Source organism: Phyllostomus discolor, chromosome 12 (genome assembly GCF_004126475.2).
Source record: "Phyllostomus discolor isolate MPI-MPIP mPhyDis1 chromosome 12, mPhyDis1.pri.v3, whole genome shotgun sequence".
Lineage (NCBI taxonomy): Eukaryota > Metazoa > Chordata > Mammalia > Chiroptera > Phyllostomidae > Phyllostomus > Phyllostomus discolor.
In genome coordinates, this window is record NC_040914.2 from 32,339,061 (window position 1) to 32,352,622 (window position 13,562).

The 13,562-nt window shown below is 46.7% G+C and overlaps 1 protein-coding gene across 2 annotated transcripts in view; it reads left to right on the forward strand.

Annotated features, from left to right (window-relative positions):
- Positions 1-9,829, forward strand: part of GABRB3 (gamma-aminobutyric acid type A receptor subunit beta3) — a 250,313-nt gene extending 240,484 nt beyond the window's left edge. The window contains exon 10 of one of the 2 annotated variants that reach the window (XM_036012758.1): positions 5,223-9,829. In XM_036012758.1, coding sequence (XP_035868651.1) covers positions 5,223-5,561 — 339 coding nt within the window. In that variant the 3' untranslated portion in view covers positions 5,562-9,829. The remainder of the gene's footprint in view (positions 1-5,222) is intronic. The other variant, XM_028503673.2, reaches the window with a different exon arrangement.
- The last annotated feature ends 3,733 nt before the right edge of the window (positions 9,830-13,562 follow it).

Here is a 13,562-nt window from a genome sequence, read left to right on the forward strand (position 1 = left end):
ACTGGGGACCTGGCCTGCAACCCAGGCATGTGCCCTGACTGGGAATTGAACCAGCGACTCTTTGGTTCACAATTCGGCACTCAATCCACTGAGCCACACCAGCCAAGGCTATTTATTTATTTATTTTTTTACAAATGCATTACTAGCTGGTTTTTCTTTTATTTTTTTGCAATAAAAAAATAACCAAATTTAACACATCTGTATGTATGGGAACCCACATACATGAGAGAATCAGACCCCACGTGGAGGAGAGGTTCAGAGATAGAAATGATAATTGGAGCCTATAAGACATCCTGAGCTGAGATGACATCATGAGCCTTGGGCTAAGATGATGTCATGCGCCTTGGGGGCTTCCAAGGGTCATTGCAGGACAATAAGAAGAGACTTGAGTAAATAGAAGTTCTCTCTGCCCTACCCGTGGTTCTCTCTAATCGCCTCCCAGGATGGGCAAGGCCCCTGATTCGGGCACTTCTAGTGGCACAACTTTCTCTTGAGCCTGTGGCTCAAGTGGCTTTCAGCTTGAAACCACGTGCATGCCGCAGAGACACACATTCCAGAAGCTTCAGTGCGCACATGATGCTCTTTAAAGTCCGCGTTCAAAACTGCGGCTGACTCCTAGACCTGAGAACGTAGTGACCATTGTAATTAGAAGCCAGCCTCCCCCAAACAGTCCGTATCACAGGATGTGGGTGAGTGACAGGAAAAGGAGAAAATAAACCACGAACGTTACACAAAACCAAACCATGGATGGGCCGACGTCTTTGCGGGCTCTTCATAACTATCGTCACTCACGCGTTTTCAGGGAGATCTCTGAGGACTGTTTGCCCACCTAGCCTTGGGGAGTCCCCTTGTATTACAGAGGCAAGCCCTCAGGCTGGGGGGGTCTGGGGGGCACTTAGATGACAGCAGGGACTTGAGCTGTCACCGTCTTTCCTGAGACCGTGGGTCACCGTGAGGGATGTCAGCCCTCAGAGGCTGTGCGGGCCACCAAGGGCAGATCTGGGCCACCAACAGCTGCCTTTGGGACCCTGATTTTGTTGATCCTTATACCCAGTGGTTGTACAATATTCTAACTTGGGGATTGATTCAGGAATGCTGAACACGGCCACAGAGTGCCTCACATTCTCCTCCAACCAGCGGTGCCACGTCCATCTTGACCCTCGCTTATTGGTGGTTAACCTCTATTCATTCCGAGTTGTTTCTGCGCCCAGGAGCTAGTCAGACTGCAGTGATGGTCACCGGCCTTGTGGTATTCTGCAGGGTGACCAGCTGGCATTTGAATTTCATCAAGTGGCAGAAAGTCGTCATTCTTGCAAGATGGACGTTAGTCCTCTTACTAAAGAGCTGGATGCCACCCCCCAAATGACAAATACTTTCTTATTTCTTCTAAAACTAGAGTGCTTTACTTATATAGAAGCTTGGAGGTAAGGAGTAAATGAGATCTCTACGGTGTTTTTAGGAAAAAAGAAAAATCCCTCTGTGATATAGTTTGCATGGGATTTTTTTTATTTAAATGTTTACATCTGTTAAGGTTATGGAGCAGAAAGAAAACATATGTTGAAATCAATGATTCTAATTATAGTAGATTTGAGATACACTCTTCAAACTAAGAAGTATTCATGAAATGCTTTGAAATGGCAAGTTATCATTCTGTACAGTGCATTTCAGTATTATATTAGACCCATGATCATTTCTGTTGGTTTCAATATTTAAATTCCAGCCCTGGCTAGGTAGGTCAGCTGGTTAGAGCATCTTCCTGATTTGCCAAGGTTGCAGGTTCGATCCCCAGTCAGGGCACATATAAGAATCAACCATTGAATGCATGAATAAGTGGAACAACAGAACAAATTGATGATTCACGCCTCTCTTTCTCTCTCCCTAAGAAAATCAATAAATAATTTTTTTTACATATTTAAATTCTAGATGGTAGGAAAACATTGGTATACATTTTTTTGACCCACAATTGGGAATCCCCCAATCTAAGCGATACTTGTGTCTTCAACTGCAATCGGCACCCCAAACCCCTTCCCTGCTCCCCCCACCCGCACTGTTCAAGGGTTAACAGTATCTGTGTAAAATATTTGATTTCTAAGACTTAACAGATTTTAATAACCCTTTAATTCTTTCAGAAAAAAAATACCTTTCCATAATTTTGGTGGACATTTCCTTCACATTGGTTCTCATTTAAATGAAAACTGTAAGTCGAAAGGGGCCAATCAGCTTTGCAGTAAGGTCTTACTAATTAGATATACATCCCATTCCCTCCAGTATTTTCCTTTCCATTACAAGCATTCGCTCACTCTGAGATAGGAATGATGTAAATTGTATCGGTTCCAGAATCAACCAATGAATGCATCAGTGGAACAAAGCAATGTCTCTCTCACTCCTTAAGTAAATAAAATTAGTAAATAAAGCAAAATTAGTAAATAAAACAAAAATGTAAAGGTAGCCGTAAATATCCAAGGTGCTCAGGCGCACTCCGATTTTGCACGTTACTGACGGATAGGTAGGGAATCGGTTTGGCTTCCCTGAGACTAAGTTCCCTTCCCGAGAGTTCAGGTCACAGACTTAGAGCCTCTGCCCTGGTCAGTCCCTTCCCAAAAGCATAGAAAGACAGGGCATCAATTCGTACCAGTGGGTCATTATGTGTCAGAAAATCAACTCATTGTTCACTTGACTTCGTCTCGTTCACTTTCTTTCCTCTCCTTGGGCACCCCCTGGAATCACCGTAGGCAATACGATCTCTTTGCCTTGGAGTCTGTCTTCCCAGAATCCCTTTCGTCTTTGCCCACACCCTCCCTCCCACAAGACTTAAGACAGACACTCTTCTTTATGACACTCTGCTTGCTTTTCTTTGGCTACTATTGGCTCCCATTTTGCCTCTGTCATTGCCTACGCTCACCAGTTGGGTTTGTCCCCGTTTTCTCATGGGACGTGCCCTGCTTCTGAGATGGCAGGTCACATTCCAGGTGGCCGCCATGCCTCCTTGACTGCATGGCACCCAGTGCTTTGCAGCTGTCACAGTGCATGGCCCGTGGCCCGGACGTGTAAATGTCCACAGGGACGTGTATGTATGAACAAGGGGTATTTGCTACCAGGTCAGTTCCAGTGATGAGGTGATGTTCACTTTCCTTGTTAGAAGTGAAAAAACTCCTCTTTTTCAAGCCAGGGGAAACTGAGTCATTAGAACCATAGAAGATCATCTCAGTAAACGTGTCACCAAAATATTCCCTTCTCGCTCTTTAAGGAAAGACATTTCTTTTAAAAAAATATTTATTTATTTTTAGAGAGAAGGGAAGGGAAGGAGAGAGGGAGGGAAACATCAATGTATGGTTGCCTCTTGAGCGCCCCCTACTGGGGGCTCAACTTGGCTCACAACCCAGGCATGTGCCCTGACTGGGAATCGAACCCACGACCCTTTGGTTTGCAGCCCCTGTTTAACCCACTGAGCCACACCAGCCTGGGCAGGGAAAGACATTTCTTTATTTAGGTTTTTGTTCTACAGAGTTATTTATGATAATCACCTAGATTTCGATACAACTTTTAACATGGCATTTTTAATAACTAGGAAGGATAGTAATGTAGGTATGTTTTTAAAAAAGTGTTTAAAGAGCAATGGGCAGGTTTTCAATTCTTTTTTAAATCCTCACCCAAGGATGTGTTTATTGATTTTAGACATAGAAGAAGGCGAGAGAGAGAGATAGAAACATTGATCAGTCACCTCTAGTACATGTCCTGACTGGGAATGGAACCCACAACCCTTTGGTGTTCGGGGAGATGCTCCAACCAGCTGAGCCACCCAACCAGGGAGGAATATGCAGATTTTTAGAAATGCAGTTGTTCTTCATTTGAAGCTGTGTCCTGCTAGACATCTCCAGGGCAAGGAGCTTCTCTTGCTCCTATGCAGCCCCTCACCTGTCACGGGGTGCGGCATGCGGCAGGTGTGCAGGAGTGTCGGCGTGAACGATCCAGGGGAAGGATCCTGATCCTCCGAGTGTGTGTCCTCAGTGACACATCCCCCTTTCCCGAAGGGACGACGGGTTTTTCATCTCATAGTTTTGTTGTGTCTAAAACGTTACTTAGAATGTAGACAAGTTTTTGTGGGATTGCGTTGTTTTTTGGGTTTTTTTTGAGCTAAACATTTTTGTTTTTTCTACCTTCAGGAAAAGTTTCATTCTTCCAAGTTTGTAATCAATCACTTATTGAAAAGAATACATTTGACATTACTATTTGACATTACTACTTTTTTTTTTTAAAAAAAGCATCTTCTGCCCTAGCTGTGTAGCCGGTCGAGCATCATCCAGCAAAGCCAAAGATCGCCAGTTCGATTCCCAGTTAAGACACGTGCCTGGGTTGAGGGATTCAGTCCCCAGTTCAGGTGCGAAGGAGAAGCATCCAATCGATATTTCTCTCTCATATCACTGTTTCTCCCTTTCTCCCCCGCCCCCTTTCCCCTCTGTCTACAATAAGTAATTTTGTGTTTAAAAACTGCTGGGAAGGAGCTTACACACACATCCCATTAGGGACTTGGAGCCTCCGGGCTGCTCTGTTGAAAGTTCAGTAACCAACAGACAGACCACTGGCATGGTCCTGAAGGGTCTGAAGCGACTTTTAGCACAGAAATAAACGTTTTTGTTTTCAAGTTTGGCTCCAATAGGGGACTTCAGTCTCTCCTAAACATAACCAGGACCAGGAGGCTATGCAGGGCGGACCTGGGGGCCAGGCGGGGGTCCGACTCTGCCCACCACAGTGCTGCGCCATCACCAGTTTCTGCACTGAAATGTGGGTATTTTTATAGTATCAGAAAAGGGGACACTCTGACCTCCAAAATCAAAATACAAAAGCTGGAAGAGTCATTTCTCTTCAGCCTACAGTTGTGAAAAAAAAAAATGGTTGTTACACCGAAGTTAATCTCTTGAAAGGCACCCGTCCCTTCATCTTCTCTTTACTAAGGACCTGTATGCACAATGAGAAATTTCCACTTGAAAAAGCCTCCCCTCCCCTTATTTTGTCTAATCTGCTCCGTGGAAATAAACTCTCTAAACCGCCGCTGAACCTCCAAAGGGGCATTCCCCACTGCAGCCGAGTGCAGCGCCGGGTTTGGCAGGCGCGCCCAGGCCCAGACTCTCCGTGGCGCAGCGGCGCGCCCGCTCCGTCCGGGGCTCGCTGGGCCAGGCCGGCGCGCCCGCAGGCCGGCTCACGCGCTCCTTCTCTCCCGGCAGGTGGACGCGCACGGGAACATCCTGCTGACGTCCCTGGAGGTGCACAACGAAATGAACGAGGTGGCGGGCGGCGTGGGCGAGACGCGGAATTCAGCAATATCCTTCGACCACTCAGGAATCCAGTACAGGAAACAGAGCGTGCCTCGGGAGGGGCACCGGCACTTCGGGGACAGGGGGCTCGCGCACAAGAAGACCCACCTGCGCAGGAGGTCTTCGCAGCTCAAAATCAAGATCCCCGACCTGACCGACGTGAACGCCATAGACCGGTGGTCCAGGATCGTGTTCCCCTTCACTTTCTCCCTTTTCAACCTGGTTTACTGGCTGTACTATGTTAACTGAGTGACTGTACTTGATTTTTCAAAGACTTCATCTAACACCGAGTGGAATATTACTTTGCCTGTCCAGTTTTTATACCTGTACACACACACACACACACACGCACACACACGCACCTATATACATACGCAATTGTATATATATGTGAACTTTCTCAGCATATATATAAAATACACGTGTATATGAGGATGTATGTGTATATGTTTTTCACACGCGGGTATCAGCGCCCGTGTGCGGGTAAAACAAATACACATACATACATTTTGCAGCCTTGGACAAATTTAACACAGGATGCATATTAAAGAAAGTCATAGTTCTTTTTTTTTTTCTTCTTCATTGAAAGGGACGAGCATTGTCTAACTATTATGCCTTGAGAATGAGGGCGCGAAACATGATGTCATCCCAAACCCTCTCCTTTCCTGTCCCAAGTTAGCCGTTTCTGTTTAAAGCTCAGAAAGACGCTCTTTAACCTTCAGAAACTCATACGGCTCTGTTGATAACTTCCAAACCGATCACCCACTTCATACCCTCTCTTTCAGTTTACTAAGCGAAGGCTTCTCGGCTTTCTCGGCGATGGGCTTTCTCTGCTTGGACGTGTGTCTCTGTACTGGTCGTGTGGGTGAGGTCACGGGCCCGCCCACCGTCTTAAACGTAGCTAGTGCCCACGCGGACGTCCGAACACCCGTCCTGGGAAACCCACTCGCAAACGAACGGACGGCTTCTCCTTGTAAGTACTCCACTGCTGTACAGTGTCTCTTTGTGTTCACGCCGCGTGGACCGGCTCGCCTGTCCCGTGGGGACTCGGTGGCGACGTGCAGTTGCCACTTCGATCACTGAAAACGTGTTCCACGTCTCCTGGACGGATTTCCGGGCCTGACATTTCACGGGAAACATAGACGTCTCAGGTTATCTTGTTCCTCTGAGGTCAAACCATCTAGGATGACGTTCCCCCTCGTCTCTCCGTCACCGCTCCCTCTTTATAAATAACATTGTATGTTACTCGGAAATATATTTGCATAATATGCATATGTATGTATATTTGCCAGATTTCGGTTCTTATGCTCGCTCTCACGGCAGCATGCGATGTCCTATTTTTTTTTTCCTGTGATTGTGACTCCTTTCTGTCATCTAGAATATTCCGATTGAAGCTAAAACACTTCTGTTCCATGTCGGAAACCCAGAAACATCCTCATGCCTTCATTTCCGCATCTGACGTGTGTCCTAAGCACATCCCACCCCTCCCGGTCCAACTGGGACGCTGCGGGAGGGGGACCGGTCCTCACCCGCATCACGCACTGACCCATGACCGTTCTCTTGAGGCAAAGGACAGCAGCCCGGCCACACACACTTTCCTTCTGATCCACAGCCTCATCCGTATTTGGACTTTTTAAAGCTCGTTGACACATGACACGGTGCACCGGTTTCATAGACGTAAACTTAACTTACTATTTAGATGAGCTCTTTCTAAAGAAACAAAAAAAAAAGAGATGATATATTTTTTGTAAACAATATTTCTACCACAGGCATCCATACACTGAGACGACTACGGTGTGCAGGCAGATGTCACAGGGAAGGGAAGCGTTTGGAGAGGAAAACACAAGAGCAAACGAGTCCGAAAAGAACTGCTACATTAGTCCCCAGCTGCCAGTTAGTTCTGCCTCACACTCGGTTGGTTCCGTCCAGAGACCAGAGTCTGACCCACCGGGTTCCCTTAAGAGCTGGGACTCCTGGTCTCCATGGAGACGAGGGACCGCCTTCCCGAGGGTGGGCGTGGCCTGGGCTCTCGTGGTGAGCAGACACCGTCCCTAGGTTTTCCTTGGGCGGCCACAACGACCTTTAATTTGTGGAAGTCCGTAAGAGTTCGGAGCCCACCGTCAGGCGTTTAAACGTAGTCTGCAAAGTCTCACGCTAGAAACCAGGACCGATTTTCCATAAAATCCTTTCCCCTTCCTCCATTCCAACTTTTCTTCAATGCCTCCCCCTCCACCCCCAAACCCTGCTCTCTGGTTTTGTTTTGATCTAGAGACTAGCCAGTGATTCCTTGGTCTTTGGCTTTCCTCGGACAATTTTTTTCCCCCTGTGGCTAACATCGGGGGAGCTTCAAAGTTAAACAGATGGGGAAAAACCTTGTAAGTGGCCTTATCATTAACATGTTAAAGAAACCAAGACATTCGTGACCTTACCCCCTTTCAAGACTTCAGGTATCTCTTTCTGTCTCCAGTAATTCAAAGAGGGAGCTGCATGTGCAGAGGGGGAACCCCGAAACGCGAAGGCACGTGGACGAAACGCAGCCAGTGGTCGATTTCAGTGTACACTTTATACTATCCAGAACTGTGACTCGAACTCTTCCAGGCGGAAGAGTGATTCAAACCATGTCGGACGCATAGAGTCGAGGTACCCAAATAGCCAAGGCAGGCACCCCACGGGGCTCCCAACAGCTGCAGAGTCTCCTCCCCCCAAGGTTTTCTGGATATCAATTTGCATGGTATAGTTACAATAGCTTTTCAGCTTTTTATATGCTTTTGCCACCAAGACTGGAACCTACCACTTTGTAGACACTGCAATGAAGTTAACATAATAGCTATACTATAAATAGTGTTTGTAACTACACACACACACACACACACACACACATGCATACATATATTCTGTACAAAAAACACACAACTTTTTAAGATCATTGGGTCTGTGTTTGCTTTACTCCATTGAAGAAGAAAACAACTTTTCTTCGAACGAAATGATTTTATAGCTTCTCCATTTCTAAACGTTGGGGAGAAATCCCGAAAGGCAGAACTCTTGACTGCTTTGGCAAGAAAGAGTTGCATTTGGTTCTCTGTGGTCCCCCCAAACCTCTCGTTGCCACACGGTAGTCCCTGGAGCCAGTGGGCGAGCTGGACCGATACTTCTAAACCTGACCTTGGACGTGACTGTTGGGGCTCAGGGGCAGGTAGAGGGAATGTTACCCATGCCCAGAGCTTTTGCGTAAGGAGAGGAAAAAGGGAATCTTGCATAGAATGCTCTTTCTTTCTCAACAACGCGGCATAATAAAGAGTTCATTTTCTAAGCTAGTCCTGTCTTTCCAAAATGCTTCCGAGGGGCTCCAGATGTCCAGGAGAATCTTGTTAGGAGGACTCGTTCCACACTCGAGATAATGCGAGAGCCCGGCTCCAGGAATCCCCACAGACAAAGACTGATGAGTCACCTGTAAACACAGCGTCACCCTTTTTCGCCAGCCCCGGGGCTGTAGACAGGTGTCACTGCCGAGCCCATGAGACAGACACTCACATCCCTCTGAATCTGAGGGGAACTAAAAAAGAGGTCACGAGCAGCCTACCCCTGTCGGGCATGGCAAGTCCAAGTGCACTCTTGATACTGTGCGTGGTTAACGCCAGCACCCTGGACTCTCGGCACGGTCATCCTCGTCACAGGCGCCCCTCCCCTGTCCAGCTCTGGAGTCAATGTGTTCACCAGGGAGCCCCTCCCAGGGCTCTGGGCCTGGTTGCTAAGGGCACAGGCACGTGGCGGCTGTAAGTGTTCATTGTCAGCACCTGGGACACCGTGCCATTGGGGTCTGTCCCCCCATGGCGATTTCAGAGAAAGAGAATGGAGCCCACTTTGAATCTCCTGGCTCGAAAGAATAAACCCCCCTGTGACTCTTACTTTAACCCTCTACCTGAAAACCAGTCCATGTCACGTGAGCCAAACGGGACAATGGGTGACATCGTTTGTTTCCTCGTGGTGTTCACCCTGGCTCTCCTCTCGGGGACCCGTGGGTCAGAGTGGCACTGAGGGGCCGAGAGCTGCCCAGGCAGGCGACATTTCCCCAGGTCACTAGCTAGTGTGCCTTGGATCGATTACCTCTTCTCTACCGCATCAGAAGGCGCCATGTTTTCCTGAAACACTCAGCTCCTCACAGCTGGGTAACCAGCGACCCCCCCGAGACTGGCTCCCACCCCAGGCCCCTCCCCAGGGCCAGCCCCCCTCCCACGTCCCGTCGCCCCGGTCCCATATCCCCACTTCACAAGTCAGTGGGTGTGTTCAAGGTAAGTACAGGACTATCCCAGAAGGAGCAGGCGATAGCTGTCGTGGCCGATGCCCTTGTTGGTCTCATCTCATTGTAAAGATAAAACCCAATTTTGCTTAAGCACATTGATGTAATTTTTTTGGTATTATTTGACATGAAAAAAAAATCAGCAAAATTGAGTGATAGATACAATATGAAACTTGTTGATGAATGAATTCAAATTTATTAAAAAAGGACTAACTGACTTAACTGTGAAGACTCGTGCGTTTGTTTCTTCCTCGGCTATCTATCGTTGGGGTGGTGTGATGAGTTTCGTTCCAGACCCTGGTGGTGGGGCGGCCTGTTTAGGTGACACTGAAGGGAAGAGAAGGGAGCTTGAAACTGGCCTTGGATGGCGTAGCTCAGTGGGTTAAGCACAGGCTGTAAACCAGGCATTGCAGGTTCAATTCCCAGTCAGGGCACATGCCTAGATTGCAGGCCACAGCCCCCAGCAACCACACGTTGATGATTCTCTCTCTCTCTTTTCCCTCTCTAAAAATAAGTAAACAAAATCTTTTAAAAAAAAAAAGAAGCTTGAAACTGACAGTGGGTGAAGCCGATTGAACCATGACTCATTAAAAAAAAATCATTTATTCTGAACTCCAAAGGATAACTAGGCACACAGAGATCCAGCTTGTCCCTGTCTTTTTAATAAGGGTTTTAAGAAAGAAATATGTTTATATTAAAGGCCAGGGAACCGACCTACTAACAACCTCCAGCACAGTGGTATGGGTCCTGGCTGTCTAGTCCTTTATTACTAAACAGCCATTTCCCCTGTTTCTTCTCCAGTGAGAATGTAATAAGTGGTGCCTATGGATGGATGGATGATGAATAGATGGATGGATGATGGGTGTGTGGATGGATGAATGGATTAAAGATGGATGGACAGGTGGATGGATGGATGGATGGACAGATGGCTCATGGGTGAGTAGATGGATGGATGGATGGATAAATGATGGGTAGGTGGATGAAGGAATGAATTAAAGATGGATGGACAGGTGGATGGATGGATGGATGGACAGATGACTCATGGGTGAGTAGATGGATGGATGTGCAGGTAGATAAATGATGGGTGGGTGGATGGATGAAAGAATTAAAGATGCATGGATAGATGAGTGGATGCATGGACAGATGGCTGATGGGTGAGTCGGATGGATGGATAAATGAATACATTCAGACCATTAGACACCTCTCATCAGGCAGACCTTTATTTGCAGGCACCCAGGGAAGCTGCTGACTCACCTGTAAACACTTTAAACGCAGTGCTCCCCCTGTAATTGTCAGCCTAGAAATGTTTTCAGCCAATTCGTTTTTGATGGTTTACCTTCAAATGTACCCACCCTAAGCAAAACTGTACAAATTCTTTGGCCATTTACAGGTTCTGCATTCATTCTTTTTCATTCATGTGTTTTCATACTTTTTTGCCCATCCCTGGTCCACTGACCTTTGCTAAGCCGGACCATCGCTGTGGGGAATCTCACCTACCTCCCCAGGCTGACACAATATTCACTCAAATGACAAGCTTAAATTGCCAACAACTGCAGAAGAAAAAGTTTTCAAACTTTGGGGGTTTTTTTAAGGCTTGTTTTAAAAGCATCCTGTTTCCCTGCCTGGTATGGCTCAGTGGATTGAGCACTGGCCTGTGAACCAAAGGGTCACCAGTTTGATTCCCAGTCAGGGCACATGCTTGGGTTGTGGGCCAGGTCCCCAGTAGGGGGCGTGCGAGAGGCAACCACATATCGATGTTTCCCTCTCTCTCTCCCTCCCCCCTCTCTAAAAATAAATAAATTAAATCTTTAAAAAGATAAATGTAGACATTTTGCACATCTTGGATTGAGTATACCCCTATTATTTCACATTTTTGAACGGCATTGTAAATGACCTTTAAAAATTCCAATGTCTGATGGTTTGCTGCTAGGGTGCAAAAATGCAATTGATGTTTGTATATTCATCCTGGACCTTGTGTGGGTCGCTCTATTCTCTGAACTCTTTTAGAAGAGTTTCGATGCCCAGATATTTACTTTCAACGCTCCTTTTGGTGTTTTATTTACTCTGGTCTTTTCTGTATGCAAGTGACTTTTTATTCTGAGACCAGCAGCCCTCTGGGAGACAGCTTCGCCAGGGTTTCTCTGTATCTCCTGTGGCTCTTCCACACCCGGGCATTTCCTGTAACTGTTCAGACCACATAAGAGGTCTGGGATGTTCCTGGGACAGCAGCAGGAATGTCTCCATTCAGGGCGAGCAAACAGAGAGCTGACCTAAATGCCGGGACCCCCGATGCCAGAAGGAAAAAGGTCTCTCCTGGGATGCTAATATCCTCTGTAGGAGACTAGTTCTTCATGAATAATTATTTTTTATTTCTTTTTTAAATGTTCACTTATTTTCGTTTAAAGAGAGGGGAATGGAGGGAGAGAGGGAGAGGAGGAGAGAGAAGGAGAGACAGAGACAGAGAGAGGGATCGTTTTGTTACTCTGCTGATTGACGCATTCATCGGCTGCTTCCTGCACGTGTGCCCTGACCGGGGACTGAACCCGCAATCAAGTCGCATCTGGACTAAGTGAACCACCCTGCCAGGGCCGATATCTGACTTTTAAATGACAGGAAGGATGCATCTCAGAATTACAGAGGCCCCCGTGGGCTGCAATCTAATCACGTGGCCATACCTCCACACAAGTGAGGACAGAAGTGTCGCCTTTATCCCAGCAATAAATGCAGGGTTTATTGTTACAGAAGAAAGTACAGTTGTAAGGGGACATCCGCGGTCTCTGGCATGTTAACAAAATAATCTTTGATCAGGGTGACCGTAAAAAATGGAGTGCTCTACAAAACTCTGAAATGACTTTGTTACTGAGGCATGACGTGGGAAGAGTGAGAAAAAGAGACTGTTTCATTAAAAATACAGACATGGCCCTGACCGGTGTGGCTCAGTGGATTGAGTGCTGGCCTGTGAATCAAAGGGTCACTGGTTCGATTCCCAGTCAGGGCACATGCCTGGGTTGTAGGCCGGGTCCCCAGTAGGGGGTGTTGGAGAAGCAACCACACGTGGATGCTTCTCTCCTTCTCTTCCTCTCTCCCTTCCCCTCTGTCTAAAAATAAATAAATAAAATCTTTTAAAAAATAAAAATAAAAATACAGACATGGCCAGGTGGCTCAGTTGCTTGGAGCATTGTCCCACACACCAAAAGATTGCACGTTTGATCCCTGGTCAGGGTGGAAACCTAGGTCGTCCATTCCATCCCTGATCCATGGATGTCTCTCTCTCACATTGATGTCTCTCTCTTTCTCTCTCTCTCACTTCCTCTCTAAGATCAATGGAAATAGCCTCAGGTGAGGATTAAATAAAGCAAATACAAAAGTAGCAAAATTCTATATGAGAGGCGTTGTGTGGCACCTATTCATTATGGTCAATGATCAAAATAACAGTTTTGCCCTGGCTGGCGTAGCTCAGTGGATTGAGCGCGGGTTGCAAACCAAAGTGTTGCAGGTTTGATTCCCAGTCAGGGCACATGCCTGGATTGCAGGCCATAGCCCCCAGCAACCGCACATTGATGTTTCTCCCTCTCTCTCCTCCCTCTCTCTCTCTCTCTCTCTCTTTCTCCCTCCCTTTTCTCTCTAAAAATAAATAAATAAAATCTTTTTTAAAAATAATGGTTTCATAAGCTACAGAGAAGCAAGTGTAAGTTTTGAGAAAGCAGCTGGTTTCAAGGCAGCCCAGAAATGATAGAAGGGTGAAGTCTGGTCTCCCCACAAAAGACGAGGCAATGCAGGCTCCTTCAGAAACTAGTGCAAAAGATTACTGAGTGCAAATTGTAATTAAAAAAAGAATAATTTTTAAAAAGCTCATTTAGATCACTTAAAATTTCGAGAAAGATCTTTTTCTATTCCTTCTCTGCTGTCCTGAAATAGAAGTACATACTAGGGAAAGGAGCTCATCGGTGACG